Consider the following 26,514-nt stretch of genomic DNA (forward strand, 5'->3'; position numbering starts at 1 on the left):
CACTTCTGAGCTGACTGCCAGCAGGTCTGACTAAACTCAACCGCACCTCAGTGAACATGAAGTCAGTGGTACAACTTTTTACTGTTGGTGCCAAAGATGATAATATCGATGTTGTGTTCACAGCTTGTTTGTGCTGCCACCAAGCAGCCAATAGCTCAGTTATTGCAGGATAAAATGCACAAATATAACATTACAGTTGTCAACATAATGACTCAATTAGCCTCCATAACATATGAGTCATGTCAGAACAGACAAAGCTGAAGCTGTAAAAACCCTGAGTGTAGTGACTTGAGTATGAATTTGTGTTATTGCTTGTGAATATATGAAGAAGAATGTCTTGTTTTTTCTTTCAGAAGTTAAATAGTCTTGTTTTAAAAGAGATTTACTCCATGTCAATACTTGACAGGTGCAGTGGTGATAAGAGTTGCATCCTTGGATCTGTTTTATTGTCTTGTGTATTTTCTCTTTACTTGAAATCACTGGCCAAATAAAGATGATGGCAAGATATTTATAATGGCATCCACTGAACAGCGGTAATGGGAGACAAATTATCAGCTGCATGGAGACAGACTTGTTAGAAAAAACTTACAAGATATTACCATTTGCTCCAGTTTATCACAGACATGTTGGCTCTGAGATAAAGGCACATTTGAAGTTCCCAAGTTCCTTTTTTTTTTGCACATGAAACAACATACTTAAAAATGCACGAACTTACTGAACATCAAATAGAAAATGTTTAAAAGTTTCAGTCCCTCTCCGCTCAGAAATATGCCTTTCTTCAGTTTATGTCCCCCAAAACTTCCCTAATACGACTTCCTACTTCAGTGGTTCCCAACTGGTGGGTCGCGGTCCAAAAGTGGGTTGTGGGTCCATTCTGACTGGACCACAAGTGACTCACAAATGTGTCAAGATTGTAAAAAGCACACTTCTTTTTAAGTACAGTGACATTATGGCACAGAGCTTTTATGTTGAAGTGCCGTTTCCTGCTGTAGAGTGAGCGAATAACAGACACACCTAACATTTGGTATGTGTTGTGCAGAGTTCTGTTTAAACTGCTTAAAAGATGAAACCAGAGCAGTTGAACGCTGAGAGATTTGGGTTCAGTGACTTGAATTTAATCTGACTTTATAGATTGTATACAAATATTGTCCTTCTTGTGTCATTACTATTGAGAAATTCAGACATTTTGGGGAGTTTACCACTAACAGCTACTTGCTATGAGCTACTTGACAGATACAGTGAAGTAGCTCCACCCCATAGCCAAATCCAGTGAAGTAGCTCCACCCCATAGCCAAATCCAAGTATGACGCTGAATTTATTAAACTGTGTGGACTTTGAATTAATGATGAAGGAGAAATCTGGACCCTGTGGCTGGACTTGTTGGGAACCACTGGGCTAAAATATCTGACCTTGACTATACTGACATGCAAAGTTGTTTTCCCCCTTCTACTGAAGGGGCCGACATCTGTGCACTTCCCTAAAATCTGCAATTCAAACGTACCCCAGGCAAGCCAGATTAGTCATGTCACTAACACAAAACCCAGTCACTGTCTAATATAGGAAACATGTATTGACAGAGGAAGTAAGCATTAGCATAGTGAGAGTCTGAACAGCAAACATGGTAGAGTGTGCAGTTTTTGGATAGAAACTGGACCCTTGAGCTTCATTATTCGACCAAAACCCCATAGCAGATATTATTCTGTGTCTTACAAACAGTAGTGTGGTGTCAGCCATTGCTAGTTAATCTAACAAGCCAATAAACAAGATAAATAAACAGTGCTAACTACCCTCATCATCCTGGCACATTTGCTAGTTGCCAATTTTGGTGCACAACAGACTCCTCATCTGAGTCTGGGTTTGACTGAGGCTCAAACATGTATGGCTGAATCTCTGATGTTTCCTCTGATACTTTTTTTTAACTGTTAGGTGGGAAAATACATTAAATGTCAGTATTAGTGTCAGGAAAACATGTCTGTAGAGGGATTTTAATATGATAGTGGAACTGTCATTAATAAGACAATAAAAGGTCAAAGTTTTTGGTGACTTTTGCTTCAGACTCTGTAAAGCTGATGTCCAGTTTAATATTTTTAGTTGTGTGTCAGTACAGTCACAACTGATTTATACCTGCTGAGTGCTGCAGTTACCATACAGTAAGTTCTGTAAACAACCTGATGATTCAAACAGCACGTAAACACCACTGTTGTTGTTTCTGTTTGTTGACCTTTCCCCTGGATGTGTGTGGATTTCTCTGGACCAGTTACCGGTGCAGCTCCCATGCAGTAACTTAATCAGGTTTTCTGTGCCAGCTGTCTCTCTCTCTGCAGCCTTACATTACGTGCAGAGAAGATGGCATATTAATATCCGCCCACTCAGATGGTCCTCTGAGGGGGCGACACATGGCACGCAGGACGTGTTGGGGACATGAAGAAAGTGAGACAACAAGGGCGAGTAAGACGTGGAGCTAGGGAGAGGGGAGTGGAAGAAAGAGTGAGGCAGCAACAAGATAAAGAGATTATACAAGGCAGGGGGAGCAGAGAGCAAGACAGGGTAATAAGTCAGCTGAACGCTATTAATAAAGATCATAGGAGCACATCATGTCTTGATTTGTGCTCAATGCTTTATAAATGTTATCTGTTCTCTACATTGAAAAGAACACAGTGATACTACATGAACTCTGCATGAGACACAACACTGTGTTCCTCCTGAAAGTGGAAATGTTTGGCATTTTCTCAGTTTTATTTTCAAGTGGAACAAGAAGATCTAGGAACAGTTTTTATATTAAGCAATCAACAAAACATCATACAAGGACTTCTATTTATAAATTAGATCATTTGTCAATTCAACAATATTGTGGGGCCTCCCTAGTGTAGTGGTTGGAGCACTCGTCTCATGCGGAAGGTCCGTGGTTCAAATCCTGCTGGGGTAGGCGTCAGCAAAGGCATGCGGTCACAAGAGGTTCCCCGAATCAAACGGGATCAGATTCCTTATGGAGGCTTCAAGCCCGTTGTAGACAGGAGGTCCCAGACGTAAAAACGCAGATTGAATCATCAACAATATTGTATTAAATCACTTAAATCACTTATCAGACATAAATGTGACACACGTCCTGGTTCAATGGATTCTCATACAACAGTTTGTGTGATATCTATCAGATGAGCACCCCTACGAGTTAGATTTAGGAAAAGAATCATGGTTGGGTGACATCACCTTACCTTAAGTTATGTATTTAATGTTATGTGATGATGTATCCTTGAATCACTCAGAGTTTACTTGCTTACACATGGGACACAAACACCAATCTCCTGGGGGAAAGAAGTGTGTTTATTTGACCTATCCACCACCCCAACCTGCCTCATTATGCAGACTTTCGCTCTTTATACAACTTCCTACTTCAGTGGTTCCCAACTGATGGGTCGGGGGTCATTCTGAATGGACCACAAGTGACTTGTGAATCTGTCTGGTTGGTAGAATACACACTGTATTTTGAAGTACAGTGGCGCAGAGCTTTTATTTTGAAGGGCTGTTTCCTACTGTAGATTGGGTGACTAACGGACAGCTACTTGACAGAGACAGAAAACTAGCTCAACAACATGGCCAAACACAAGTATGACATTAAACTGTGTGGACCTTGAACTGATGACTAGGGAGAAATTTGGACCTCGTGGCTGGACCATTTGGGAACCACTGCTCTACTTGACTCTGGTCAACATGTTAGTCTTGTGATTGGAGCCTTTGTGATTACATCTGATCACACAAATCAATGTCTCATGATTACATGGGTTACATATGAATTCTGGTGCAGTAGTTTAGGTATACATGAGAACAGTCTGCCTGGCTCCACCCTCTGAAAGTTTGTAGTTTCCCCTGGTTTCTCATCAGTGTAAAGGCCCTGACACACCAAGCCGATAGTAGGTGTTGGGCTGTCGTCGGGTGTGCCCCACATCGTTGGCCCTCATCAGCCCTGTTGGCTTTTTTTTATTTTTCATTTATTGGACAATTCAGTGTGTTGAATGAGTGTTGGCAACAGTGGAGCCTGTGGGTGAATGAAATCACTGTGATTGGCAGTTTAGCTCAGTACACAAGAAGATAAATGGCAGTGAGGAAAGTAAACATATGGCTAAAGTCAAGGGAGGATGAGATTAAAATGAACTTGTTACATAAGGTAAGATTATTTTTCTTTAGCCATTGAGCTCTTTAGCAGAAACGTTTTGTTATGGTTTGTGTTATTGTTCACTGGCCCACCTTAAATATACTTTGTTCTTTCAACATTGGATTGTGTTGTTAATATGCTAACTGGCTAACAAGCATCAAGACGGTCCTCCGGTTTCCCATTTTGAATGGCGATTTCAGAAGACTGCCGTTTGCTGGTATGGAGTTCTTTCCTCTCACGCAGGTGCAGAATGTATGTGCTGCTTGGCTGTCAACTTTTGTCTTTGCAGTGTGTTCATGTGCAACTTTCTGACACAAGCGACATGAGACGATGCTTACACAAGTTCTCTGAAGTCTGTTTGCTGTGTCTGGGCCTTCAGTTTTTGATTGTCAAGCACTCAAAAAGAGCAACTTAGAGACAACTCCAGTGGTTCTCAGACATGTTCACTATTTTTGGACATTTTATTGACTTAATGATTAATCGATTAATTGCCAAAATAATGGACAGACTTATTGATGATAAAGACCATCATTTTGTAGCATTAATAAGCACGTTATAGTGATCAGAGGAACAGAACAGAATTACATACAGCAGTGATACTTAACTCAAGTTGAGACAGGGTGCCAGGTGGCTCGTTGACCATTTCCTAATCCATCCATCCATCCATCATCTGTAACCACTTATCCTCCTCAGGGTGGCGGAGGGGCTGGAGCCTGTCCCAGCTGACAGTGGGCGAGAGGCGGGGTACACCCAGGACAGATCACCAGACTGTCACAAGGCTCCATTTCCTAATTCACAACGAAACTAAAGTGATTCATGCTGGGGGGGTTTGGACTTTGAATGTAAATAAGGTGCCAGGGTGCATTTAAAAAGCATCATAAAAGAGCTTATTTATCCAAAAAAAGGTGCCGGGTTGACGATGCCCCAGGTCCGGGCTAAGCCACGAATGTCCTCAAAACCCATAAATGCCCCTGCACACACCTGAGCCGTGCAGGGCTGCTGCGACTGGATAAGCCTCTTGACAAAGATGAGTGAGGACAGCAAATGTCAAAAGATTGAAAACAGGCAATTTATTTATTATAATTATACATAAATATATATATTATATACTTATACACATTATCAGTATTTGTTTCATTTTGCAATCAGTTTGCAAAAGTGGCCACGTGGCTACAACCTATGATGTACAGCACTGTATTTATTTACTATGTAGGCTTAAAACAATGCTGTCATGGCTTTGTTTCACCTTTATAAAATAACATTCAACACAAACATAAACAAATTATTATCCTCACAAAAGGTCCCATGAGTCAACCCTGTAACTGTCACCTTTCTCTGGTTTAGAAATGTGATTGCAGGAATGGGGGGCAGCAGGGGAGAAGAGGGGGGAGCGAGGAATTTACTGAAGACACCAGGGGGTGGGGGTAGAGCAGTGTGTGTGTGTTTGTGTGTGGTTGAAGCAGCCGGGTGGCGCGTGTGCAAGAGTGGGCGGGGCCAAACAGGAAACGATGAGGTCATAGCAAAAGTGTGAGAGAAGAGGAAGGCAGGGTGGGAGGGGGGAGAGCCAGGAGGAGTGACACTGATTCAGAGATGAGCTCAGCTGCAAAGGCGTGGGCTGCTCTCTCTCTCTCTCTCTCTCTCTCTCTCTCTCTCTCTCTCTCTCTCTCTCTCTCTCTCTCTCTCTCTCTCTTCTCCCTCCCCCTGCCAGCTCTGCTCTCCGGCCGGTTTGGCTGCTGCCAGTGTTTTGTTGTGACAGCGGGGGAATCGCCTGCCTCACTAGAATGAACTAGAACAGCGAGGAGAGTCGCCAGCTCTCGCTGACATGGTGGGAGATTTGTTTTTCTGGAGCTTCTGCTGTCTCAGGCTGTGGAAGAGGGATAAGAAGGTGAGGCTGCTGCTCGGGGTGACTGGGGGTCCAGTGGGTGATGAACAGGGAGCCGGTGAGGAGGCAGGGAGGCAGACTGTCTCAAGCTGGCTGAGGTGGTTTGCCGGTTGCTCCTGCAGAGACTCTTTCCATCTATATCTCTTTAATTTTGAAACTGGAGTGAAAACATGAGGCTGTGTTTTTAAAACTGAAGCTGAAGCATGACACTGTACGCTGGAGTATTTTGTGTGTCATTTCAAACTGGGTCAGCGTACTGCCTTGTAATTACAGATCTGTTCCTCTTTTTCTGTCCGGCGCTCTGGCTTTATCTTTTTTTCATGTCATGAAAAACTGATGAGCCATGGCACGTGTGCTATTTATAGGGAGCATTCTTCCTCAGATAAAAGTAGGATTTAAAGTGTGTGAGTGCACACATTCAGGGACGGACAACAGTTGTCATTTCTAATAACTGTGTCACTGCATCATGTTATTTTTATTTACCACCTACTTGCTGGAAACCACAGTGGAAGTGCGAGTTGCAGAGCGGAGGGAAGAGGCTGAATACATTAACAGCATTTCTAAAGCCGAGGCCTGTGTATACTGTGATACTGTACTGTTTGTGGCTGAAGGGGGGTTTCCATTCAGACAGCATCAATGTGGCCTTCTGTCTTCTCTCTCAGGCTATCAGTATAATTGTGTTTGCCTAAATGATGTGTGCTGTAGAGAGTCTAAAAGTGAACCAGGATCATGTCGTCCTTTGACTTTATTCCTACTCCAACAGCCTCGACTGCAGCAGTGTGAAACATCTTGTCTATTGGCGCTTTAAGAATTCCCTTTGACACATTTTTGAGATCTGAACCAGCGCTAGCTCTCTCTGTGGGGGAGTATCAGATACCCACTACACATGTTTTTACTATTTCTTCAAAATATCTGCATGAGATAATTTTTAAACCTCAAGCTCTGTGTTGATTCTGGGAGCTCAGTCACACATGGACTGTGTTTATGAGTTTAGCCAATGAGGGAGGCTTATTAAGTGAAGTTCATTACATCAAACATGAGGTTAAGCAGAGCCAGATCTCCCATAATTTAGCGAGGCCATTCAGAAGCACCTTCAGCAGTGTTGTTATGAGATCATGGTTCCACATTTAGCCAGAGCCAGTGAAGTCAGAGGGTCCAAGTGGTGTTTATGTGGGACTTGTTGAGGTAAAGAGACCAGAGGGTATGCAGGAGTTCCTGATGAGGTCCTGCTGTGTATAAACACATGTGCACTAACACACTTAAGTCATCCCTGACACATACTGTTTTATATCACTTTCAATCCCTTTGTTGAATGAGAGCATCCACCTGACCCTTAAACTGTTTTAAACTTGTTTTTAGTGTCACAAAATGCCCAAAACACAAAAATATCTAGTTTAGAGGCTGAAAGCAGTGAATTGTAAACGATTTATAAATCAAGATAGTAAATGAATTGACTAACTGGTAATTAACTAAAGGTTTTAGCTCAACTTATGCCTATAATACACTTTGAAAAGACTTTTTACAGACTAAAGTATTTTAAAGTGTGATATTCTTAGTTAATAATCACACATGCAAAGATTTTGCAAAAACTCGAGGTCTTGCATGGTCAATATTTGCAAGACTATATACAGCTAAAGTCTTTTTGAGATTGCACCAATGTTACACCAAACTCCCTTTAAGAAATACGACATATTAACGGTTCCTTACGTGTGCGCAAAAACACTTACCCTAGAAACACAAGATAAAAGGTGTCATATGTCGACAGCATTCTTGTCAATTCGGCATCATTATGACCTGTAAAAATAAACTGTATTTGCGTACAAATTTCACATTTTGAAATTTGGTTGCCTTGAATCGCTACCAGCCTCCATTGGTTAGGTGCGCTATTTTAGTGAGAGGAGACTGTGGAATTTAGAGAGGCGAATCATCTCATTAATTAAGATTTCTCACTAAAATAAGTACTGGTTGGTGGATCAAACGCATGCTGAATTAAATACTGACCCTTGCTCACTCCACAACTCCACCAGTTTCTCCAAGAGAACTGATGTGTTCTTGCGCCTCCCCTCCGTTCCCTCCCTCCATGTTTACTGTCTACCTGGTTTGCTGCTTCTTGTTTGGTGCTGGAGTGAGCATACCTATTGGTTGTTGACAATATTCACAGCACTGAACTTCGGTATTCGCATGAGCCAAAGCAAAAACCTGACAATAATTTTAAACATGTTTGATTTTGTCAGAACGTCAAGATGAGCAAAAGACCCAAGACTCAAAACAGCTCAGACTGAATTTTATGACCAACTTACACCAAATGATTGAGATCACAGGAGCATGCACTAACTCAAGTGATTTTATTCCCACGCTGAAAATATGACAGTGTAATCACTTGGAAATTAGTTTATTATAAAGGCATTAGTGATCTCCTCCTCTCTTTATGAATGATCCCTCAGATGTATCAGCTCCCTGATGCGCTCAGCCTACATCTGATAATTATCTTGCCTTCTTTTTAACTAATTTCTTTCATTTGTGATTGAACAGTTGGCATCTATTGCTGCTTTTTATCTGTGATTTTTACTACTGACGCTTGGCAGACACACATTCATCTTCCTTTCATTACCAGATAATCAGCAAAGGAAATGTGACAAGATGTGATGTAACTGGAAAATGTCACAGAGGGAAAATCTGAAATGTGGTGAACATGTCATGAGGGCAAAACAGAAACTAAAAACCAAAAAGAAAGTAACAAGTAGAGGTCAGACATGTTTTACCAGCTGCTTAAGGAAAAGATAAATACATTTAATTAGATCATTTACCTCTGTATTATTAGTGAGTTTGAATTTCGACTCAGCTGGTATGAGTAAATAGTTTTTAACACATCCAAACATTTAACATTAGGTGCTAACTAATAATAATGTCCAGAGAGGTGACCTCAGCTCAGGAAAAGTCAACATGGGTGACTTAGGACCAAAATGAGTCGTCAACATCCCTGACTTACTACCACATGTTTCTTAGCTCTTTAATGTCTTTAAGAGCATCAGACCACCATAAATTCCTCCAAATGGCTTAAAAGGGTTTTTTCACATTCCACAGCTAACTTCAGGTCGCACATATAAATCATTAAAAACAAATAAAGCTTAAGGGCCCTGACACGCCAAGCCGACAGTCTCTGTGGAGGACTGTCGCCTGAAGTTTTTTCAGGGCTTGAGGAATGACCGCCGTCAGCGTTGTCATGCTCTAAATAAAAGATTGGGTGCTTTTTAACCTGGTAGTCAGGAACCCATAAGAGGTTAAAAGAGGATTCTTAGGTTCTGTCTTCATGTATACAGAAGTTTTTTAAAATGGAAATATTTTGCTTCAGATTGAAAAAGCACTCTTGTCCACAAGACCTTAGCTTTACAAAATGTCTCCGTCCACACTGGAACGCAAAAACGTATCTATGTGCTCGCCAGTGTTAGCTGTCTTCAGCAGATCTCATCACTGTTGATTCCCCTTTAATATAAAGACCAAGGAGCTCAAGCAATGCTGAGTTTTCCTTCCACTCCTCACTGACAACAATCCCACTGTTAAAGTGTCCCACCATTTAGCGGTTCAACCAGTCCTGATGATCCAAAACGGTCGTCTCTGGCAGACTTTAAACCGTAGACGCTGAGGTGGAGGAAATAACATTGGGTGCAGCTGATGACTCCGTTCGTCTGTGAAGGGGTGCAGCAGTACTAAGTTTAAGTGTCAGGGAGTCATTCGTCCAAGAAGTGCAAACAAAACATAAAAAAGTAGTTAAAAGCAATGCAAAGCAACAAAAGACATGCACGAGTTGACAAAATGACGTCATTGTTTCCCAAATGCTCCGTTTTACACATAAGCAAAGATAAACAGTTATCAGAGTTTTGAAAAATACACACCTTAGAAGGAATTGTTAAAAAAAAAAAAAATCTCTGTTTTAGTGTTTAGTGACCTGAATCTCTGTCTGCATGTGGACAAGAATTAGCAGAATCACAAAATATCTGTATACATGTAGACAGGGCCAAAGGGATCTTAGGATGATCACCAGAGTACGAAACTGGTGTACAAAACTACTACTACTTTTTTCTCTCAGCTTTGACTCCTCTCTTGTAAATAATGTATAACTCTCTAAGAGTCTGTTGTACCAGCTCTTCGTAAGTTCAAACGTAGCCTAGTCATAACTAAAGTGTTTTAATACATTTATCACTAAAAACTGTTCTTACAGAGGGAATAGATTAAAAATGTTGAAGAAATACTTGAGTAAGAAGTCAAGTATAATAACTTGAGCATGTCAGCTACAGAAACATAGTGTCTCTTCTTGTACTCTTCTGTTTCTATCAGTTATCCCATAAACAGGAACACTTTTCACAGTTTCTGAAGTCAGTGTTACTGTGACTGAGCTCCTCATCACAAATGGCGACTGAACATTGTGCTGCCACTTGATCCATTTACTCCTGGACCCTGTCAACTCTCTCTTCCCTCGGGCGGACATGTTTACACAGCTTTTGTTTGTTGCACTAGAAGAAGCCACGAGGCTACGTGACCGGCTAACACTGAGTCACACAATCATGAGCACGATGAGGCAATACACAAAAAATTAAATACAGTCTCCGAGGCTGGAGGGCACATGTACACACAGTGGAGCTAATGGTGTGTTAATACATGTGATGTTTCTTGTATCCGTCTTCTGAAAACCGTTGAGCAGTCACATGGTGTCGGTACCACGTAGATTTATTTTGAAATTTCTCCCTGCCTGTCTTTGTATCTACAATTTGGAGAGGAAGCATGTCCTCAATGTGAGCACAGCAGCTGTCGCCTGTCAAATGGGCTTTTAAAGAGGGTGTGGGTGGCAGTGTGTGTGTGTGTGTGTGTGTGTGGGTGTGTGTGTGGGTGAATGTGTGTGTGTCATGCCTGCTTGGCAAGCAAATGGCAGCCACAGTGTCAGGTTGTGCAGAGCCACACACCCTTTTCATCTCCGTCCAGCTGTCCTCTTTTCCCATCTTTCCCATTTGTAGGGCTGCACCTAAGTGACACACACACGCAGACCAACACACACACACACACACACACACACAAACAGAAAATTCACAGCTATCCACAAATAAATCATGGTAACATGGTTATTTTAAAATTTAGATCCTTCTGTTAACTCATCTCCTTTTTGTACTTTCAATTTTCTGATGCGTTCTGTTTACACTCCCCTGTAACGTCAGACAGTAATTGTTTATGACTCCTTTTTATGAGGCAGCTAGGAGGACAAATAAAGAAATTATGTCGGTCATTAAGCCCTACAGCCGCTTTCTTCCCTTGTCCATTACAAAATCATTACATCTGCCCTCTCCTCCCGCTCCCTCTCCGTCCCTCTGCGGTGATGTTGTGTTGCTGTCGTGCATGAAAGCTTTGAAACAACACTGCAAAAGGAGGAAAATCCTAAATCAGCAAGTTGCATATTGTGTATTTTATTCATTGCAGGGTCAGTCTGTGTTGTTCCAACTGAGGATATAAAACCATTAACTCAGAAAATACAAGAATGTCCGGATGTTATCTTATGAAAACCAAGTGGTGGCATGTTTTCCTCACATTTGGCTGAAGGCTGCTGCTCAGATTAATTACTTAAAAAGCAGATAATTAATATGCTTGTACAGTGTCTTCCTCCCTGCAGCCTGAGGGCCGTCAGCATGTGTTTATCTGTGTGTGTGTGTGCACTCGTGGTTTCACTGCTGCTCTCCCAGGAGGGTGGGGCAGCAGACATATGGCTGCATGCATTGATTTTATTGATTCTTTGATCTTCACATTTTCTTCCTTTTTGTCTCGTTTTGTTTCGGCTTTACGGAGCATTTAGAAGTCACATATCTTTATTTGGGCAATTGATAGGTTTGCTGTGATTTTCCAGTTACTTTTAAAGGCCCAGTGTGAAGGATTTCAGGGGATGTAGTGACAGAAATTAAATACAAGTATGTTGTGTATGTATAATCACCTGAAAATAAGAACTGTTGTGTTTTTGTGACCTTAGAATGAGCTAATTATATCTACGTAGGGAGCAGGTCCTTGTTTATGGAGATTGCCGTGTTGCACCACCATGTTTCTGCCATAGCCCCCAACGGACAAACCAAACACAGGCTTTAGATAGGGTCATTCACGGTTTTACATTGGCCACTGGCCTCTCTGCAACGAGAGTGTCTGAAAAACACAAATTTTTCTAACATGACATTGCTTAATCAACCTTTTTTCCCGGTTTAATTCACTTGTTCTGTTTGTTTTGGAGAAGAAGAGACCTCTGCAGGTAATTCAGTTCTAGCTAAAACCCTCCTGAACAATTACCACTGAAGGAAATCAAACCTGGAGAAGTTTCAGCTGCTTGCAATCCTCAATCCTCACCACTAGATGCCACTAACCCCCCTAAATCTTATACACTGTACCTTTAAGGGTGCGTCTCAGAATTGTGGCTGTGTCCATGAGCTCATATGTTATGCAGGTTTGATCTTTACAAATATAAATGAGTAAAACTGTTATGTTCTCTGAATTATGTGCCGTAATAGAGTCTAAATGTGCCTTTTTGAAAAGAAACATTATGCAAATATCTTCTTCCTCCTTAAATAATGACACTAAACAATACAAATGTTCTGTTTTCTCCTTTTGCATTTAAGTGGTTGGTCTTTGTTCAGTGCTCCTCAGTGAAATGCCCCTCCTCACTGTTGGTACACTGCATTTGCATTGCAGATCGTTGCAGTTGAGACGTGCTGTCAGAGGGCCCACTCCCTCCAAAAAATTTTCTGCCACTCAAAGCACAAAATGAAACCACAAGCTCAGCCTCCGGGGAGCAAACAGCTCTGGTGAACTCGACCTTTGGTGCTTAACATCGTTGCTCATGTTTAATCATAGAAGTCATCAGGTATTTGAGTGGGCGGGTCATTTGCATCGCCGGGCGCTAAATTACCTGAAGGAGTTAAAAGAGGTCGATAATGATGTATGTGTGAGGGCCACTTAATCGATTTCTCCGTCGGTCAGAGTCGCAACAAGCAAGGACAAACAGATTTAATGTGCAACAATGACAATGAGAGGGTTGTTGCTGATTGGAGTTGATCTTTTCATTTTTTTGTGATTTATCGGATCATTTAAGGGTTTGGTTTCCTGCTGTTGGTCTGGAGAACGCCACGAGCTGAAAGCTCCAGCGGCAGCGTCGTCCTCAGATCTGCCTGCGTGATTAATCTGCTCATTGCCTGCTCTGCTTTTTGGCCATAACTCATTTCCCCCTCTTGTTTGCAAAACTGCTCTAAGCTCTCAGAGGGGGATCTGGCAGCAGCAAATTCAATCTCCCAGCTCTCAGTATTACCCTCAGCGACCAGACCTCGCCCTACTTCTTCGACCAGTTATTAAAGCCTCACGCTGCCTGTTGCTCTGGTCACATCAAATACACTGTGAATTCCTGCCCTGCAGTGTTTCCACTAGAGAAAACAATCCCTTTGACATCCTTTGTACATCAGATTTCCACAGCACCAAAAAGCAGAATGTCCTGTTAACTGTGTCGTTGGTTTTCTCCCAACAGGTCGCAGGGGAACAGAAATATCACCCAGAATGCTTCACCTGTCTGAACTGCAGGGCATTCATCGGAGATGGAGACACATATGCTCTGGTGGAGAGATCCAAACTCTACTGGTGAGCCTCAAGCACAATATTACAAGACTTGCACCCACTGAATATCACAGTCAAATCAGACTGTGAGATGTAGACGTTGTTACATTCCTCAGTCTTTAACTGGCTTCATTTTTAACACAATTAAAGCTTCTGCAGTTTGTGGTGTGGTAGCTCCAATTCCCTGCTAATTCACCAAACTATTTTTTCTTTTTTTAGTCCATTTTTCCAGTTTCTCTTCTCACTTGAAATCCCTTTGAAGTGCAATAAAACCACATAAAACGCACAAGAAGACAAAGCTGCAGTTGAGTGACAAAAGCTTAAATTTATGCAGCTCATTTTGAGCTTCAAAGGATTTTTTCGATGTTACTACCAACTGTGGCAACAACTGAGTGAGTGAATGGTGGAAATTCACAGCAATCACGGTTTTACCAGACATGTTGGGACTTTTTGTTTGAAATTTGGTGCTTTTGGCATTTTGTTCCAAATGGAAAAGTACAAGAAACTACTTAAAGTACAGTTGTTTGACGCTGTGGCAGAGATGAACTGTGGTAAAGAAGATTCAGAGAGGATCTTTTGTATATTAACAGCTCTGAAAGTCTCTGTTTTAATGGCTCTGATAGTAAATCTGCAAATTCAAATCCAGTACATTATAAATAATTTCCCTCTCAGGTCTTTTTGTGTCTGTTTGGGGCTCAGATTGTTTGACTCGTGTGGCTCTGCAGTTGTGTTAGTGTGACTGTCATAAGCCTCAGGCTTCAAAAACAGAGAGTTCAGTGTGCAACAAGCTGCACTACACAAACAGATACATTCGGACAGAAGAGCCTTTGTCCTGGTCTCTGAGTGGAAGTGGATGATGACAGTGTGATTGTCTCAGATCATTACATTCATTGAGAGGTTTAGTAGTTTGGGTCAGATTGGTGCGCTTTAAAAAGAAAGTCATCCAAATTAAATTTCAGCTCTGGTGTGTTAGTTTTGAATCATTTGATAGGTATTTCATGAGTCCTCCGTACATTCTGATCATTCTTCATGTGTTTGGGGAGTGAGAGTCAGCTCAGTGTTTTCCCAGCTAAAGCAACATCTTGTCAACATCATGTGATGCTGTAAAAACTAGGCCTGTAGAGAATAGCTTTGCAAATTCATTCATAACACTGACATTTAAATCTTAAATCAACATTTGAAAGCTGCGCAGCTTTTTAAAAAAAATTGTATTCATTCTGTTGTATTCTTGGACAGTTGCAGATAAAGATTTAGCTACATATACTATTTGTAGAAATAGATTTTAGTAGTGCCTACATGTTTCCGACTCATGATCCAAATATATCCAATAACTCCAGCAGAGCTGCAATAATAAATTAAGTAATTGATTTGTTTTCAGCTATTAGATCATTAACTAATAATAACTAATACCTGTTAATCAGTTAATTGCTTTACTTTTGTTAGTAAAAAAAAAGTCAAAATTTTCTGATTCCAGCTTCTTAAATGTGAATATTTTCTGGTTTCTTTTCTCCTCTGTGACAGTAAACTGAATATCTTTGGGTTGTGGGGAAAAAAAGACATTTGAGGACGGCATCTTCAGCTTTGGGAAACACTGAACAACATCTGTCAGCATGTTCTGACATTTTGTAGAGCAAACAACTAATCAGTTAACCCTTTAAAACCAGGAGCAGCATCATGTCTTCTGCCATGCCTTTTGCAAGTGTGTAAACCTTGGAATCCTGAGCAAACTGGTGCGATTTCTTTCAAAAACGCGGTCAGAAAATGATTTTTAAAAAACAAGAAAAAAAGCTAGGGAAAACTATATTTATTAGTGTTACATTTTGAAATTATGTTACAGAATTTTTTTCAATAACTTTTAAGCATCTTTTCCAAGTCATTTCCTTGTTTGTTTTTAACTTTCTTTCTTTTTACTAATTTCTTGCAAGTTTTTGGGTTCATTTCTTCTTTCATTGCTCATTGCCTTCTTCCCATGTTTTTGAAAGAAATCAAGCTGATTTGCTCACGTTTAAAAGGGTTAATCGACAAAATAATCAATAGATACATCGACAATGAAAATAATTTAGTTACATAGTTGCAGCTGGGGCTGTGTATCATTTGAAAAATGATGATACCAGTACCCTTGAAGTGATGCCGGTACCAATAGATCACTTCATTTGATATATTTTTTCTACTTTGATACCCATTATATGAACAGAAGCATTAAGTTGCATAAAATTCCCCCAAGCTGCCAATTCCATCAGATACATTGCGCCAGGTACAAAAAGGATCAGATGTAGGTATTGTTTGACTCAATATAACTTGGCACTGGGTTATTTCGGTAGATACCTAAGAGGTATCGAGTTCACATACCCAACCTCATTTGCAGCCCTAAGCTCCGAAGTTTTGTAAAGACCATAAGTCAAAACTAGTTGAAAAAAGATAAATGTAATCATCATTTGAACTATCAAAGTATTCTGCTTTAGTCCATATTTGTTGGCATTTAGCCTTTCAAAAACAAAAGTTTCACTCAGGTCAGAAAACTGTTTGTATTCCCGCTTGCCGCAGGTAAGGTGGTCTAGCAGCAATATAACAGCACCACATATGGCATTTATTAATTAATATAAGTTGATTTAAAGAAGACTAACCCATTTAATCTGATGAATCATTTTATTCAAACTGAGGATTTTGTTTGAGATTTTTTTATTTTGGGGGGGGGGGGGGGGGGGGGTGATACTGTCATAAAATGTGACAACAGCTTCATTCAAAAACCTCAGTAGAAGCTTCGTACAGCCCTCGTAAAAACTGAGAACTTGATGTTCCCCTCATGACTGCATGGACAACTTTAGAGCCAGACCCCTCACCAGGATTCCCATTTAACTTCTCTCCTCCTTAAAATATCTCTATCCTCCCTCCTCTTCCTCTCTGGCTCCAGCGGTCACTGTTACTACCAGACCATCGTCACCCCGGTGTCGCTGCCGGACTCGCCATGCTCACGAATCCCTCACACGGTCACACTCGTGTCCATCCCGGCCTCCGCCGAAGGCAACAACGGCCGCAGAGGGCGAGGTTTCTCTGTTGCCATCGACCAGCCGCTCAGCCCAACCAACGGCTACAGTCCTGAACATGGACACACCGTCAGAGTCTCCCAGTGAGTCCGTCTCTCCGTGTTCCTGTGTGTGTGTTTATGCATATTTTGTGGATTGTGTGAAGAGAAGAGACAATGACTCCAGTAGAGGTTAGCATGGTGGAGGACAAAGAGTGAAGAAGGGCAGACAGTGTGATAGATGAGATTCATTTGGGATGTATAATAGAGGGGAAGGAAAAGGAAATGAGCAGAAATCTAAGTCACTGTTATTCAAATGAGCCGAGGCTTTATCAGATCTGAGGCCTGCGTCTGAACGAACATGTTTCATTGTGTGCAGAAAGGTGTTAATTTTTTCTGCTCATCTCATTGCTCTTCTGTATCCAGGGTGGACGCAGACTGCATCAGTCCAGATGTGAAGAACTCCATTCATGTTGGAGATAGGATCCTAGAAATCAACGGGACGCCCATCCACAATGTCCCACTGGATGAGGTAATGACCACACTGAAATATTTCACCTTACTGTAAATATGCAAATGGAAATCTTGATCCCGTTCTTTACTCATTGCAGCACTGTGAAGTATTCAAGTATTCATCTATTAGAGCATTTCTCTAGCTACAAAAACAATCTTTGCTTCTCAATTCCGAACTCTTCGTCTCTAGATCGACCTGCTGATCCAGGAGACAAGCCGGCTGCTGCAGCTCACCATCGAACACGACCCTCACAGTCAGGAGCAGGAGGGAGGCTCCTCAGGGGCTGAAGAGCAAGGCGATGGCCCCCTATCGACTCCTCTGTCAGAGGGCCCCAGCCCCATCCTGCCCATCACACAACCCCCACACCCTGACATCAACAGTCTGAGGTCCCGCATCATCACGTAAGAAACAGAGATATTGTTTTTCACCTGGGGTGTCTCCCCTTAATTGCCGAAAATTCATTGTATTCCTTTAGGCTCAGCTCAGACTGAGGTAGCAACATGATGGAGAAGTTGTAGAGTATTTTAGCTTCTTCCTGCCCAAATATACTGCACCTGTCCTTCATCAATAAAAGCTTCAATGAAACTTCACACCTTGCACTCCTTTCCTTCTCCTCTTTCTCTTCCTCTAACTCTTCTCATGTCCCCTCTCACCCTTCAGGAGGAGCTACAGTATTGATAAGTCACCAGGCTCTAGCAATGCGGCGTCTCCCATCTCCCAGAGGAAGGACATCAATCGATCAGAGTCGCTTCGCGTCGTGTCCAATCAGACGCATCGCATCTTCCGCCCGTCTGACCTCATCCATGGAGAGGTGCTGGGGAAGGGCTGCTTCGGACAGGCCATCAAGGTAGAGCTGGGGGCAGGGACACTCCTGTCTGTGTGTAAAGTACATGTGCAGCATGCATCAAATGTAGTCATACTCACATTGTCCAGCAGATGGCAGAGTTTCAAAATGTCTGCTTTCCATGCTGACATATAGAAGGTGGAATACCAGTTTGTTGCTCAACTCTGTTTGTATTTTCCATCACTGTGTGGTGTCATAGGTGACCCATAAGGAGACGGGGGAGGTGATGGTGATGAAGGAGCTGATTCGCTTTGATGACGAGACTCAGAGAACATTCCTGAAAGAGGTGAGTGGAGATGGACAATCCCAGATGGCGTCATTAAGGAGTGTATTCAAAGCCTGAATCAACTCGTTGTCCTAAACAGAAATCTGCAATCAATACGTGTCGACCTCAGATTATAAAACAACCAGTGTGTTCATAAATCATTTCCTTGAATACAAACATTGCTACAGTCAGTGAAATGAGGGCAGTCAGTACCGCAGAGCTGAAGAAAGTTTGTTGCAGGTTTGAATTCAGGACCAGATGGGCAAATCTGTGCTGAGAAAGTAAAAGAAAAACATTTTTTTGTACACGACCAGAAGGTGAATAATGTAGTTAAAATTAGCAGCGCCTCTGTGTGAATGTAGGGCATGACTGAATAAAAAAGAAAGAGTTCTCTCGCCTGAATAAATGAAAGTAAAATACATGAAATTACCTCTGAAATGGGACAGAAGGGAGTGTTAACACAATCCTTCCTCCCAAGAATGATGGATGAGCAGAGTTCATTTCACCTCCCACACAGAGCTTCATCTTTCTCCTATCCTTCCATTAATCTAAAGAGATAACAGAGACCGACTCATGCACAGAAGTTTAGACTTCTCTAAGACTTATTGGGTTATTTTTACCCTTGAACTGATCCAAATTACTCCTGATGTTCCTGTTTGATGTTCAGTGTCGTAAACTCGCTCATCCAGCTAACAGCTTTATAATTGGGATGTTTGAAGTTCAGGAAAATCGTTCCCATATGCGTGGAGTATTGGATTTATTTTTAGGTTACGATATCACAGAGTCTTTGCTTTGTAATTGGTGCAGACAACGACAGAGTAGAAAGAGCGGCTATAAAACAAACCCCGACCACAATGAGGCATGATTATTACTCCCACTGGCTGTTTGTTTGTAGGTGGCCGGAGTCTCACATTACGGAGTCTCTTGTGATCTTGTTGAGGAAAGAATGCACCGAACATGTCAGACAAAGACATCATGAGGGCTGAAGGGTAATATTTCAGGTTTATGTGTGTGTAGCAGTGACCTCCTCCTCCTCCTCCTCCTCCTCCTTCACAGCCCTCCAGGAGGGAAATATTTTATGAGGTGTCATACTGTCATCATGCTGTGAGGACTACTTGTAACCTCTCACACCACATGTGCTGGGAAGCTTTGCCTTTGCTCAGCGCTCTGGATTTATTTAGCAGTCTGAACTATGCAGGAAGTTTCTCTGTTGCCTTTAAAATCAAAATAAAGAGAGCAGAAATCTGCAAAGGTGCTCACTCAGGCCAGAACAAACCTTGTATCTTAGGATTTGGTTCAACTGAAACCGAAACTAAAATGTCAGTTTGTGAAGACATCAACATATATCTTTGTATTTGCTTTATTTCACGTTTAAATATTGGTGACTACATGTGAAATAGATGCAGTTATTAAACTGAACACAGGGTGGAGCACTTCTGTGTGAAAGGCATGTACTGTAGGTAAGCTCCGGTGTCGGATGGGGAGGCAAACAGTTTTTGACCTTGTTGTGGAGGCATGTTGAAAAGCTCACAGGCGTCGCTCCATTAAATAGGCTTCGTACTGCTGTCTGCACGCGTCTCCCGCAGTGGCATCAGTGTTTCTTCAGCTTATGTAAATCCTGCTAGTCGTCATAACAAAAATTCTCATGTTGTGATAGTAATTGTCATTGATCCGTGTCTCAAACTATGACATGTGTGGTCCTTGAATTTGAGGCAATTGGGCCTGGGAAGTCCTTAAAGGTCATTGAGTTTGATGTTTAAGAACACGGGAAACCCTGAAGTTTAGTCTGCACATTTAATTGACAAGTCTCAAGCAACCTGACTCCCAGAAATTAACTGGTACACTTCATTGCAGCTGGAAAAAATCGTCTAACTTAATCATGACTCTCAAATGTTCATACCCAATATAGTATCATTAGATTATAAGTTAGAGGAATAGTTTGACATTTTGGGAAATAACTTAATGAGCAGGATGAAAATACTGATCTCATGTGTGTACTGTAAATATGAAGTTTAGTTTAGCCCAAAGACTGCTCATAACCCAGCACATAACCCCCCTTAAAAACCCAACTTGTTGTTTTTACACTTCGGTTTTTGTACAGATGACACAACCAAGGTGTAACATGTTAGATTGTGAGCTTTAGAGATTTCTTTACCTTTAAACGGAGCCAGGATAGCTATTACCTATTTCCAGTCTTTATGCTAAGTTAAACTAACCAGCTGCTGGCTAGCTTGGTATTTATTTGTATATGGGAGTGGTATCAATCTTCTCATCCAATGGCAATAGAGGGAATAAGTGTATTTACCAAAGTGTCTTCAACTTGTCCAAAGCTAATATTCAGTGTGAGTGTGTAAAAATGTCTTGACGCTGTCTCATCAGGTGAAGGTCATGCGTTGCCTGGATCATCCCAACGTGCTCAAGTTCATCGGAGTCCTCTACAAGGACAAGAGACTCAACTTCATCGCAGAGTACATCAAGGGAGGCACCTTGAGGGAGATCATCAAGAAAATGGTGAGAGGGCAGCGTGTGCCTGTGGACATACAAGTGTGTCTACTTCCTGTTCTATATTCAAAATGCATTCAGTAGACCTTAAAGTAACTGAGGAAGTGGTGCGATCTTGCATTGCCTCAGGTGGAGTCTTTGTGTTGGATTAATCAGCAGCTAAAGTGACACTGAAGATATTTGTAATTTTTGCTCACAGGACAGCAACTATCCCTGGAACCAGCGGGTCAGTTTTGCCAAGGACATAGCTGCTGGGATGGTGAGTTCAAAGACTGAAAAGTGTTTTTAACTTTGGTAGTTTCTTTCATTAAAATAGTGCACCTATGAAACCTCCTCAGACAGTCAAATTGCCTTAATATGCAGCAGTGAAGGAAGGTGCACTGCTTCCTGTTCCTGTCTGCTGTCTCCCTCTAGTGGTCATAATAGCGAGCTGCAACACTTCCACTAATAATGTGTGCTCAGTCTTTTCTATCCCCCGCTATGGAAATTAGAGCATGAATTCCTGCAAGATTAGGCCATCAGTTCCCAATGTTTTCCCTTGATATGAGTACAATGATGAATGCCATGTATGACTGAATTATTGTATTTACAACGACAGCTGTTTGGGATGAAACAAAGCAGGATTGTTCCACTTGGCATGGAGAGTAGGGCATCACAAAAACACTTCCATTTTCTGTTTATTTATTTTGTATTCTTCATGCCTCTCTGTCCTCTCCTCTCTGTCTATCTGTCTGTCATCCAGACGTATCTGCATTCCATGAACATAATCCACCGGGACCTGAACTCACACAACTGTCTAGTCCGAGAGGTAAGAACTTGTGTATTCCTCTGTGTGTGTGAGTGTGTGTGGACATACCTATGTATATATCTATGTTTTCTTTTAAGAGTTCAACACAGTGCACCTGTCACTTGCTGGGCCACTTCAGAGACAATAAACAAAGGAGAGCCTTGTTAGCAGTAGCTATAAGAGACTAAGCCTTCTTAAAACACACTCCACTGACTTGCAGCAGAAAGTTCTAGCTACTCAAACAGAGGAAGTGCATGTGTCACATGAAAACAAAAGGTTTGTATTGTTGAGCCTACATCTGAAGTGTTTGGAAAATCCACACTAAGAGGAATTAAAATGTTAAACTTCCTTATATCACTCTCTCTGGCAGTATCAAGCAGCATATATCCTTTCAGTCTAATAACATTTTATGTTAAATTGCCTTTGTGTAGAACAACACAGTGGTGGTGGCAGACTTCGGGCTGGCTCGGCTCATGGTGGATGACAAGCACGAGGAGAAGTTGTCGCAGGGTAAACTGCCCGGCCTGAAGAAGCCTGACCGCAGGAAGAGGTACACCGTAGTGGGAAACCCCTACTGGATGGCTCCTGAGATGATCCATGGTATGATATGCAGCAGTGATTCTCAAACGTTTTTGTGTATTGTACCACCTTTAATGTGTTTTTGTAGCCAGCGCAAAACATTTTTAATAGAGACACACAGTGAGCAAATTAAAACCTGATTGTGGTCGTTGCGGCAGTTAAGGATTGCACTGAAAATAGGAATAATGAATACAAAATCCCAGGGTGAGGGAGCCCTTCTGTGCGGGGTTTGCATCTTCTCTCTGTGTCATTGTGGGTTTTCTCTGGGTACTCCGGCTTCCTCCCACAGTCCAAAGACATGCAGGTTAATTGGTGACTCTAAATTGTCCGTAGGTGTGAATGTGAGTGTGAATGGTTGTCTGTCTCTATGTGTCAGCCCTGTGATAGTCTGGTGACCTGTCCAGGGTGTACCCTGCCTCTCGCCCAGTGTCAGCTGGAATAGGCTCCAGCACCCCCACGACCCCCAACAGGACAGGCGGTTGTAGAAAATGAACGAATGAATACAAAATGTGGTTTATCAAACCTACATTTACATTTTTATTGAACTTATTATAGTATAGTTAAGGAATTATGCATGATACATTTTTTTAATTAACTTTGTTTTTTTTTTTTGTTTGTTTTGTGTTTTTTTTAAATCTGAAGTACACTTTGTAGTACTCCAAAGTACCCCTAGGGGTACCCATATCCCCGTTTGAGAAATGGTGATCTACTGGGATGCTTGTGCTGTTTTAAATAATATATGGACCAATTAATTTATGTAAATCCAGTGTGTGAGATTTAGGGGCATCTATTGGCAGAATGGCATATAATATTCATAACTATAATGTTAATGTTACCTTAGAATGAGCCATTTACATGTACATACCACACGTTTCCTCTTCCTCAGAGTCCACCTGTTGTTTTTACAGTAGCTCAAAATGGACAAACTAACCACTGGCTCTAGACAGGGTCATTCACATTTTAGCATTGGTCACCATAGTTCTCCTACACGCTTGGCACATGGGCAAAGTTTTAGTCCTGCAACCTCAACTCTAAATGCCACTAAATCCTACACACTGGACCTTTAAACCCAGTCACACTTTACTGAGATGAAGAAAACTACTCTCACTGCAGTGTGACAGCTGTTGACTTTACATTGCATTCCTTTTAAAAATTAACAACAGCCCCATTTTGTCATTTCTGTTCCCAGGGAAGAGCTACGATGAGAGAGTCGACATCTTTTCCTTTGGTATCATGCTCTGTGAGGTGAGTGACCTTCCTCTCTCAGTACTCATCATAACCCAACTCATTTTTTTATTTCTTGAAAGAGGCAATTGTTTGATAAGCAGAACTTAAAGCACCTCATAGCTTTGTCCCAAAAGCTTAAAATTCAGCCAACCTGTCATTTGTAAAAGTTGCTGTCCTTGTAACTTTAAAATTAAATCCTTTCAAACCCTCTGAACTCTGACGTAATTAAGCTTTGTTTTATTTAATATTCATTGAATTTTACCAACGTTTATCACCTACAAACTCTTTTATTATCTCTTCCTGGCACAAATTCAGTTAGACTTTCATTTGTGCAAAACTGCTCCTCTCTCCATTTTACGTCTTAGTCTGGCATTAACTAAACTTTTCTGTAAATTAAGGAAAATTCAGTGACCTGTCAAAAATGTTAGCTCCTCACATTATTTGCAAAACACCCATTTCCTTTTATGAGGGAAAGTCTCGCTCCTCCAAAATTCCAGATATTTGCTTTCCAAATGAAAATCCAGCCCCAAAGTGTGGTGAGCTTTGGGCCTGGCCACACACACCATCCACATAATTTGGACTCAACAGCTTAGTTCAGTCACTGCGAAGCCCCAGGATATGACTTCCCCAGATGGACACCATTAGCCAGAGAATATTTCAGGGATTAGAGGGAGCAGAAAAGCAAAGTTGTCTTCATGTGGCTTCTGACAGGCACACAAACGGTAGTTGTGGTCTGCTGGCAACGATCAGCCTCAGTTTAGAGGTTTAGTGCTTTTCAGCAGATCGGCACAGGAGGATCCATGTTTAACTCTTTCTCTGTCTCTTTGTTTCTCCTGCTGTGTCCAGATAATTGGCAGGGTGAACGCAGACCCAGACTACCTCCCCAGGGCAATGGACTTCGGACTGAACGTGTCTGGCTTCCTGGAGCACTTCTGTCCCCCTGATTGTCCCCCCGCCTTCTTCCCCATGGCTGCTGTGTGCTGTGACCTTGATGCAGACAAACGGTCAGACATCTATACATTTAAATTAACTACAATTCAAGTTTACTACAATTGCAAATAAATTTTACTTTTTATTCATTGGATTAAAATGTACTATATCGGGATATGTATCGTTATCGGGATATGAAATGACCTATATCGTGATATGAGATTTTGGTCATATCGCCCAGCCCTAGTGGATCCTCTACTGATTCCCACCCCTAGAATGCACCATGCATGTCTTATTTTCCGAGATTACATTTCTTATTCTATTTTTTTATTGATCCAACTGCAGACAGAGATGATGCACGACATATTAAACTGTTTCATAGTCTGATTTTACAGCCCGTTTGTTTGAACGGTACGAAAAATGAAAACAGCACCTAGCAGTACTTTTTTTTTTTAAAGAAGATCCCACAGTAGAACCAGCCTCTGCATGGGACCACATGTACAGATATATACTACTAACCTGAAACGCTTGAGTAGGGAAACAATAATTTGACCAATATTTTGTCATACATATGATTAAAAATGATCTTGAAAAGGATTTAAAAGCATCAAATCCAAGTTTCTGATACCTGCAGACACCCTGCAACTGTTAAACCACTGGAAATCACACTGACACTATCTGGAGAGATAGCTAGAATTTGGGATGAGTGTGCGTCTTATTGTTTTTTGGTTGTGAATATAGATACAATACTCTAAACTGAGATTCCTGTCTACTTTCTTCATCTTTAGGCCTGCTTTCTCCAAACTCGAGGAGTGGCTGGAGAACCTAAAGATGCACTTGGACATCGGTCTGCCGCTGGTGTCTGAAGTGGACCAACTGCACAAGGCCTTCTGGGAGAACCACAGCATTACACGCCCTGAAAACGGCCTGCACACTCACCCCGAACAGCCGGAGTAGGGCTTAACATGACTGGAGGGAGTGGGAAGTTAACGTTAACCCCGCACGGGCAGCGATCGCCAGCCTCGGGCAGTGCAGTGGCTGGAGGCGTCGTGTAAATAGTCCTCCGTGTTTGGAGCTGCAGGCGTAGGCTGGCTCAGGCTTAACGAGTAGACTCAGGGGGAAAACGTGGATCTGAAAAGCCACCTGTGCACGACGCGCGCACACACACACACACACACACATTTAAAGTCAAATCAAGAGACATTAACTACGATAGCTTGATCCTGCTGCACCTGAAGCTAAAGTAGAACATATCATATGCAATCAGACCCAACATTCAAATCATGACTCAACTCTTGAATCATGTAGATTTCACATTAGTGGTCAAACCATTCAAGAATACTTACTGTACTTACTGTAGTGTGTATATTCATGTGGACAACAAGTCCCAAAAACAAGGCAGACCTTCAGCCTCTACAGAGTACATTGTGCAGTATGTGTTTGCAGGTGTTTCTGTGTGACTTTGGTTTGATTTTGCTTTTTGATTTGGATATCAAAACTGGACTTGCAGAGGAGAGGGGCCCGTCTGTCGCTTAAAGTGGAAACAGACAACTTTTTAACTTTTCCCCCTCTAGTGTTTCCAACTGGCATTATTGTTGGCGCCACTGTCACAAAGAGAACCGAATCGCCTTCTGTTTTCCTCAGAGCCTAGCAACAACCAACAACACAGGACACACTACATTTCATTTTTACATTAGGCTTGGGTAGTATCTATTTCTTCATAACTCCTTACCTCCCTGAAATTTCAACAGGGTATACGGCTACCTAACCCCTCACCCCCCAACCTAACTAGAAAGTTTGCTAAGTTCTGCAAGCTGTCCTAGGTTTTTCAGTCAAATTAACAAACAAAAATGTCAAGAAAGGTGAAATTCTTACACTTACTTTCCTTATTGAACAGAGAAACACAACCATACAGCTTCTAAATGAAAGTTACTGTCTTTCACTAAACTAAGACTAGCTTAATCGCCTTGTTAAGTGATGGTAAAACACACTTCATTCAGAGTCGACAGAAACAAAAGTCACCAAAACCATCTTGGTCAGTCTTGTTGGACATTTCATTAGTTAGTCTGGTTTGGTCAGAATAAACCCTTAAAATATGCTGTTTTCCGCTAATGTCTCTCTACAGTTGCTAGCCAGTTGTTGACAGTCCTGTAACGTTATCCCCACCGCTGGCAGTTGTCATGTTC

The 26,514-nt window shown here is 41.7% G+C and overlaps 1 protein-coding gene across 3 annotated transcripts in view; it reads left to right on the top strand.

The window, feature by feature from the left end:
• Positions 1 to 26,115, top strand: part of limk1a (LIM domain kinase 1a) — a 72,677-nt gene extending 46,562 nt beyond the window's left edge. For 2 of the 3 annotated variants that reach the window (XM_033631339.2, XM_033631340.2), the window contains 13 exons: positions 13,573 to 13,682; positions 16,570 to 16,785; positions 17,107 to 17,212; positions 17,384 to 17,595; positions 17,855 to 18,041; positions 18,238 to 18,324; positions 20,683 to 20,814; positions 21,005 to 21,064; positions 21,548 to 21,613; positions 22,024 to 22,192; positions 23,361 to 23,416; positions 24,245 to 24,402; positions 25,117 to 26,115. In XM_033631339.2, the coding sequence (XP_033487230.1) occupies positions 13,573 to 13,682; positions 16,570 to 16,785; positions 17,107 to 17,212; positions 17,384 to 17,595; positions 17,855 to 18,041; positions 18,238 to 18,324; positions 20,683 to 20,814; positions 21,005 to 21,064; positions 21,548 to 21,613; positions 22,024 to 22,192; positions 23,361 to 23,416; positions 24,245 to 24,402; positions 25,117 to 25,285 (1,728 nt within the window). In that variant the 3' untranslated portion in view covers positions 25,286 to 26,115. Of the gene's footprint in view, positions 1 to 5,873; positions 6,036 to 13,572; positions 13,683 to 16,569; positions 16,786 to 17,106; positions 17,213 to 17,383; positions 17,596 to 17,854; positions 18,042 to 18,237; positions 18,325 to 20,682; positions 20,815 to 21,004; positions 21,065 to 21,547; positions 21,614 to 22,023; positions 22,193 to 23,360; positions 23,417 to 24,244; positions 24,403 to 25,116 lie in introns of those variants that run through there. The other variant, XM_033631341.2, reaches the window with a different exon arrangement.
• Positions 26,116 to 26,514: the final 399 nt, after the last annotated feature.

Source organism: Epinephelus lanceolatus, chromosome 4 (genome assembly GCF_041903045.1).
Source record: "Epinephelus lanceolatus isolate andai-2023 chromosome 4, ASM4190304v1, whole genome shotgun sequence".
In the NCBI taxonomy this organism is placed as follows: Eukaryota; Metazoa; Chordata; class Actinopteri; order Perciformes; family Serranidae; genus Epinephelus; species Epinephelus lanceolatus.